The sequence below is a fragment of the Propithecus coquereli genome, unplaced genomic scaffold, assembly GCF_000956105.1.
Source record: "Propithecus coquereli isolate 6110/MARCELLA unplaced genomic scaffold, Pcoq_1.0 Scaffold263, whole genome shotgun sequence".
NCBI lineage: Eukaryota > Metazoa > Chordata > Mammalia > Primates > Indriidae > Propithecus > Propithecus coquereli.
In genome coordinates, this window is record NW_012148208.1 from 43,384 (window position 1) to 51,611 (window position 8,228).

Below are 8,228 nucleotides of genomic sequence, written 5' to 3' on the forward strand. Positions count from 1 at the left end.
CTCAAAACCTCAACCTCATGTTGAGCAACTCAGAAGAAAATCCAGCCACTCTCCAGGTAACTATGGCTATATTTATTTGTCAAGAGGCAGCATTGTTCATGGAGGAAAATTTAGCGGACAATATGGCATGACTCTCAAGTTATTTTTTATCTGAAGCACATCTTTAACTTACCTGAACACTTAAATTTTCTAATTATAATGAATATTTGTCATTCATTTCACTTGAATGCTAACCCATGTTTTGGAAAAATAACAAATGAAAAACAGCAATCCATTCATGGAAAAACAACCAGTTGCTGCTGTTTCCCTGAGGCCATGAGAGAATGTGGAGTTGAAATGACTTCCCCTCTTTTTGGACATCTCTCTTTGCAGTCTAGCATCCGAACCTACACTCTAATGAGATGTGCACCAGGGAGTAAATTCTTTCACTTTTACCCACGGCAATCTCCATTTCCACTGTGCTGGGTTCTTCAGTAGGGGCAGAGGCATGCTCACTCCAGATCACAATAACTCAACACCGCCATGGACAATACCATTAGGTTGCTACTCCCTCCAACCACACATGCCATGGAAGGCTTTGATCCCAGGAAATATTTACCTCAGTTGAGCTGTTTTTATGTTAGACTGACTATATTGATAATGATCAAATAAGGTTAAAAACTATCACATATTATTTAATTTTGGGCCTGGAAATCAGTATCATATTTCCTATAGGTTAATTAATCCTATTTGCTAGATGAAGGAATTAAGAACGTGTCATCCAAAATATGCTGCTCTAGCATATTGACTGTTTTGCATTTGATATACTAGAATAACAGCAGGTGCAATAAAATCACTCTGACTTTCCTTCTGCTTCTTAAAAGTATATAAAATTCCTATGTGAAAGATGTTCTCCCTATACCAGAAGAAAAGTATCATTCTTATTATCAACGATGGGAAGTTGGGGCCGAGAGAAATCTATACAAACCATGTTAGACTAATCCTTACCCTCCTAACTACTTCTCCACCCAAATAACTACACTACTCCAAGTTCCTGTGCCTTGTCACATTTTCACAATATACTCCTCTTTGTCTTATTCAGTATATGAGTGTTCAAACTCCAACTCCTCTTTGAGTCTTTATTTCCTTATGAAGGCTCCCTTGCCACATAAAACTTGTGTTAAATAAATTTGTATGCTTTTCTCCTGTTGATGTCTGTCTTATGTCAATTTAATTTTCAGGCTCAGCCTGAGACTTTAACAGGGTAGAGGTAAAATTTTTCCTTTTTGACATTTATATGCTGAAAAATTAATCCGATTTCATCATTTCTAAAATTATTACTTCTGAAAAAATGTGATTATCCTGAATATTATTGATCTGCTATTTGCTTTTACCACTTAATATATTTTGGACATATTTTGATGTCAGTAGGCAGAGAGCTCTATATGATTTTCTTAACACCTTCAAACTATTGTTTCATTTGCGTATATCTGAATTCATTTAACAAATTAATTATTGATGAAACTTCCTATAGTTTTTACAAGATTTTAACTAAAGCTACTACTATTTTAGCTAATATTTATATGCATTTGTATGTTGAATTTAGTGGGACAAATTCCTAGAACTGGAATTTCTGGATACAAAATTGTGCCCATTTCAAACTTGGATAGTTTTTTACATTATTGCCTTCCAAAAAAGTACTTATTTACACTCTTGTATACACACATGCATTCATGGTTAGCATATACAGAAAATAAATCTTGACAACACACCCCAATCCCACTCAGCCTATTAAAACTTGTATGGATGAGGCGGGATTGAAGGTGATTTTAATTTTTGTAATTAAAAAAAAGAGGTGCTTACTATTTACAGATCTCTTCACCTCCTCACTCAGCATTTATGCATTCTATAAGCATTTGTTAACCATGTACTGGATACAAAGCACAAGACTAGGGGTTTTGAGAAAGCACATGACAATAGACGTTTTGGTCTTGTTCAGCCAGGATAATCATTACAAAGCCATGTGTAGTACACAATCATGGTGCAGTATAAACACAAGTTTAGGAATGCTGTATATGTGCAGGCATAACGAAGGTCCTTAGGTATTAAGGTGAAATATCTGTGAACCCTTCTCACTGGGAATTTTTTGGTAGAAGAGTAAAAATACTTGAATATGGCATCTATCACAAATGAAATCATAGGGAGTAAATTTAAAAAGAAATCTGAAGAAATTAAATCGCATAGATCCAAACAGATATGACTAGAAATAGATATTAAGCACATGTTTATAAATACATATAAGTAAAATGCCTGTATGCCTTCTCTACTTTGTATATGTAGACAGCATATTTTTTCTTAAAAGCTATATATTTCTTGAATCTAGATTCAAATCATATGGCAAGTGGGTTGGAAACCCCAGGTACTCATGTCAGGGGCTGGGCACCAGGCTACCCTGGCACACTGTTATGCCCACTGCTGGACTGCTGCTTAGCATAGCTGCAAACGCGTGCTGGCAGCGCGCGTTCCAAGCTCCTGGCTGGGCCCCGCCAGTTGCCCTGCATGGATTTGGGCAGGCGAGCAGGCAGGAAGGCACAACTGGGTCTGGTTGAGCAGTGAGGGCTGCTGTGACCACAGCTGGTGTCAGTGGTCTGGCACACAACCCACCCTTTCCCCTTCCTTCTCATTTGGCACTGCAACCAGAGTTTGCAGGTATCTAAAGCATATCATATACAGATTCTGTGAACTTTGCTTATTCCGTTACCAACTTTTTTCAATTTAAAATTTAATTATTCCTGTACTCAAGGGAAAACAAGGTATTTCCATCACCCATTTTCTCCAAAGAAAATAGTACACATTCTCATAGACACAATTTTAAGACACATTAAAGTGCTTCTAAATGTGGAAAAGAGGAAGAAGTGCAGAATAAAGAGAAAATACTTAGTGTAAACAGCAGTAAACAATCTTATTATTTTAAAGAGGCATTTCTGAGTAAAGCAAAGGGGCCTTGAAGTCTGTGCTTATGGAACAACACACACACACACACACACACATACACACACACACACACATTTGTCTATTTCCTTTTTTACTTGTGAATATTACTCCCAAAGCAAACAAGCCATTTTTAAATTCAGATGATAAATAGAGAAACCCTACTATGAACAACATAAACAGATTCTGCTCATTTATTCCTTCAAGAGCTGAGTCTCACTCCAATTTTTCTCTTCCCTTTAAGCTTATCTAGAATCCCATTTGAGGAAACCAGTGACCTAGTTCTGCTCAGTTCTAATGCAACACAGGAGCAAATCCCAAATATCTCTGCCGGTCTTGCTGGGATTTCAGAACCCGAAAGTCCTTATCGTCCTCCAGAGGTAATGCTGTGATCAACTCTAACACCACATGCCAGCCCTTTTATCAGCTTTTTGGAGAAGTATCTTTACCTCCTGTCAAGCAGTGACCTAAAAAGTTTAATCCAGTTTACGTTTTCAAGGTCACAGTGGGTACAATGCTACCTTTCCTGACCTAAGAGAAAAGGAAAATTACTTGCTCTAAATCTTAGATGTCTGGTTTTTTCCGTGTCCTGTCTTCCATCCTCTTGGTCCCTCTAGATATATTAAAGGCTCATGTGGGTCTTGTGGTTTTTTTCTACATTATCTCAAAGTGTTATTTCTGTAACACTTTGCTTCTATATTATCAATGTGTTATCCTCAAGACAAATGCCCCATTTGCTCAATTTTTATATTGAATGATCAGCAAAGCAAAACTTTCCAATTTCCCAAATTAACAATGAAACCCTAAAGTAGGAATGCATTCATGTTCCCCAAATTGACATTATTCAATGATCAAAATAAAATGCATACATAAAATCCTGACCAATTTGCATACCCCATTCTTCAAAAAAAGCTATTTTTAACCTATGACTGTGATATGAATTTATTTTTAATAATGTCTCAGTTTTATATAACCATGTATTCAAGGTCTTTATCATTCAGGGTACATGAAGATTGTACATTTAATCTTTAGCACAGTTGTAGAAGATAAGATTCACAGAGTGGAGAATAGACAAAAATAAGTATGCAGCAGCATGGTGCCAAATCATCAGAACTCACCATCTTATCAACAAATGGAAGTCATTCTTCTTTATTTCTTTAGCAAAGCAGTTTCACATAAGATAAATAGCTTTCAGTCAGAATAGCCTAACATGCAATATGCATCTTTTTGACATGTATATTCTAATACTACTTTAGACCATAGATTAAAATAAGAAAAATTTCAGGGTAGTGTGTTGACAAGAAACACTGGTTGAATCTGCATTTTTTCTATTTTTCATCTCTCAGAATTTGGCTCTATATGTGCATGTTTGTAAGTTACTAGCTATCACTAAGTGATCAACTTCTAGTGACCTTCAAGTACTGTTTTCTAAAGTTTTATATAGGGGAATAATTTCTGGAACTTGTCCTTTCTTACATCAAATATTAAAAGTCATTTCACGTTTTGGAGATATTGCTTTGTTTTCAGAGATCAGGATGTACTAGGACATGTTTCTGATAGATTTGGGAGACTCAGTTGTAGATACGTGAGCTTGAGAAAGCCATTTAGCTACTTGGGTTTTAGTTTTCACGTCTTGCAGAGGCAGAACTTGAGTCAGGTGGTTTTTAAAATTAAACCCAATTTTCATATTGTATCACCTATAAATCATTGTTCGTTTGTTAACATGGAAAGTAGACAGGTGATGAGGGAGGTGGAATGAAAAAAATGAAGTGGACACAAGCCTTCGCCCTGGACCCTTCTTCCCTCTGTGGGTCTTTACTGGACACTCTAATCACTGAAAGGGCTGTTTGCTGAGGCTCCCGTCCCTTCTCTTCACAAACCCTGTTGCCGGGCAGCCACGGTAGCCTCTCACCATTCACTTGCTGAGTTGGAAAACTTAACTAAAGCCCTTGAGAAATTTTGGTGAACTAGCAGAAAACTTCAATTTTCAAATATTCATTGCTGTCATATTTACGAGTTTGCACATGTGTAAGAGTCTCATGGCAGACTGCCTTTGATTAAAACTCCATCTCTGCTTCTTATCTAGCTGTTCAACCTCTTTGAAATTCACCTCTGAATTTTTTCCTCATCTGTAAATTGTGCAAAATATCTAGATGTATGCTATTGTGGAAGAAAAATAATTATTTACAAGTGTTCAAAAAACACTCTTCTCCTTCCCTTACTTCATGGTCAAATTATTTTGGAGAGTTTTGGCAATGACACTGAATATTATCAACACAAGAAACCTACAAAATCTATTTCTTTGACAGACTTTGCTTAGTGGGAGCTATGTCTTGAAATGACAAGATGTGAAAGAAACTGCCTTATTTACCTGAAAGATATTGCTACATCAGTTTACACTGATCAATTTTGTTTGGGCTTGTGCTGTTGAGTAAATTGGCTACTCTCTTCAGTTTGGACTTTGTCTGTCTCTGTGACTCCCATCTCCCTATCTTTTCCATCTCCCAGCCCCTGCAACTTCAAAGCAAGCATATGAAAACCTAGACCTAATGATGAAATCCATCCTGCTGGTGTTAAGTAAGTCATGTGTGTGAAATCTCTTGGTAAAGTATGAAAATCTATGCAAACACAAGACAGCAAATAAGAATAAAGCAAGGAACAGTTTCTAAAAAAGTAAATTAATTCCTACTAGATTAAAAAGCCAGTATATAGTAATGCCCCAATTTTGTGGGGCTTCTGAGGGTATAGGATAACCCACAAAAGGATAGTCAAGGGTCTGGGGTCCTAAATACAGCTTTCATCTCACTCTTCATTGGGGCTGTTACTTGCAGTGTTAGAAAGTATAGCATAGCTGCGCAAACCCTGAGTTGGAATCCTAACTCTACAATTCACTATGTGTGCATTTAGGAAAGTTACTATGGTCTCAATTTCTCATGGTAAAAATGAGGGCAGTGCTATCTAACCCACAGAGCTGTGGAGAGCACTCAAGAGGATAATAAACGTAAAGACCTTGGCCCAAAGTTTTAGTCAGAGCACATGTTTTAAGAAAGTAGTTAATAGTTATTAGTAGTTTTATTTTTGAAAGAGAAGGCTGGATTCAATGATCTAAATTCTTCTTCATCTTTAAAATTAGACTCCATCTCTCTCCTTTTTTTCCCTCATAAAATACTTCTTGCAGAGTTTGGCACATCCTGAGCTCAGGGTTTGGAGGCCTGACCAGATTTAGTGGAAAGGGTGGTCTGAATGAATTATAAAAATAAAAGCTATCCTATCTTTACAAACCCTGTTAGTGTAGCCAGTATTGTGTGAATCTGCATGTATTATTCCATCTTCGGTTTATACTTACAAATACAGAGCACCATCTCAGATAATAAAAGTGAATGTCGAATATTTTTGCAAGCTATTATAGCATTCTGAAAGAATACTATAAACATATACAAGATGTGACTATATGGTAATGAAATGAATTTTCCTGTGTGGCGTGAAGGCTCATTAGCTTAGAGCCATGCTCTGTGTTGTTCTACAGAAGCCATGTGTGACATTTCTCACTAATGGCTTATGCTGTTACTAAATATTTGTCTCTAACTCCTTCAGTCTTTGGGAATGCAGGCATCCACTTGTGAGTAAATTAATAGCTCTGCAGAATCGAAATGAGGTACCCAGAAAAGATTTCATTTCCTAGGACTCCAATAAGGAAAAAAAGTTCCTATTCCTAATTAGACATTTGACCAGAGTTGTTGTTTCCAAATTTATATGAAAATACTTATTTTATGGGAAAGAATGCTTTGTATGATGCTCAGTAAATAAAACTGGGCCTTTGTTTTTAAAGATTTTACTATTTACATGAAACTGCTTTTATCAGCTAAGGAGAGGAGTAGGAGTGCACACTTACTTTCTTCATCAAGGAGATTTTCAGCAGCTGATAGTAACCTCATCCTGTCTTCTGGGTTTTCAATGTTTAATTCAATGAGATGACTCTCTTTTATATCCTTTAAATCTTCTAGAGTCTCATAACCATTGAGCAAAAGTGTTGAGGTATATTCCTGTGGGAGAGAAAATGTGTGTATAGTACAAATTAGTTAGATTCAAATATTTTATTTTTAATTCTCTTTAGATTTAAAGAAAATGTAGAAATGTACATGGAAACCAAGGGTGACAATAGAACTTCTGCTTAACTTTACTATTAGTTTCCCACATATGAATTCTAGAGCACTTCAAAGATTATGTTATATAATTCTCACTTTCTAGGGGGGCAAATGTAAAGATAAAATAATTACCTTAAGCTATACAATTCCAAATCAGGGATTAATTAAATAGCTGGATCATACACCCCATTTGGCACTTTTAAGTTCCCTACTAGCTAAATTGACAGAACTGGCATTTCTTTAAGTCTATCAATAAAATGCCTCTAACAAAGTAGTATAGTATAGCAATATTTCTGAATCTATATATCTTTTTGTTTGCTTGGTTGCAAAAACATCTACTCTTATTAACTTCTTGGGATAGGTTAAAAATGAGTTTGAAATAGACATTATTCTATATAAAATGTGGGTTTAGCATTTTGGTTAAAAAGCATTATATAAACCTAAGGAATTCTAGACTTTCTATTTCACTAAAAGGATTTATTAAGCATAAAAGCACTATAGTTGGGGACAATATTGTTTCTTTTCTCAGCATGTATATTTTGTCCATCATTTGCATCAATATATATTAGTTTAAAATTCATAGGCATCTGATTTCAAAGTCCATATGTTATTTGTGTAACCTCTGTCCTAACAGAATAAAAATGAAAAGGGAAATTGAATACTTTTTCAACTTCCTCAAAAATTCCTCCCATTTTACTTGATCATGATTTCAATATCCTTATTTTACTTACTAAGATAAGAGGAAGTCTAAAAGTTTGAAGTAATCAGGAAGAACTTATTACCAGCCCTTTTTAACAGCAATGACAAAAAAAGGAAAGCAAGAGCCATGACAATTCTTTTTTTAAAAGTGTATTTTAATTGAACACTAAATTAGAATAGAGAACAGAAAAGTTCCCATTCTGACACAACCATCTAACTGTGCAATTTTGGACAAGTCATTTCACTCCTTTAGAACTTGGTTTTTTTCATAGGTCACACAACAAATGAACAGCAGAGGCAAGCAAGCTTTCAACCTGTATTTCCTCCAAGGAGCATCCCCTTTGGGGTGCACCAATAGTAATGCAGGAAGGCTTAGCTAGTGTGTCTACACACAGAAACATAACTAGATAATTC

At 35.8% G+C, this 8,228-nt stretch overlaps 1 protein-coding gene across 1 annotated transcript in view; it reads right to left on the minus strand.

Annotated features, from left to right (window-relative positions):
* SAMSN1 (SAM domain, SH3 domain and nuclear localization signals 1) overlaps window positions 1-8,228 on the minus strand; it is a 103,311-nt gene that overhangs the window by 4,957 nt on the left and 90,126 nt on the right. The window contains exon 6 of the mRNA XM_012647360.1: window positions 6,863-7,013. Coding sequence (XP_012502814.1) covers window positions 6,863-7,013 — 151 coding nt within the window. The remainder of the gene's footprint in view (window positions 1-6,862; window positions 7,014-8,228) is intronic.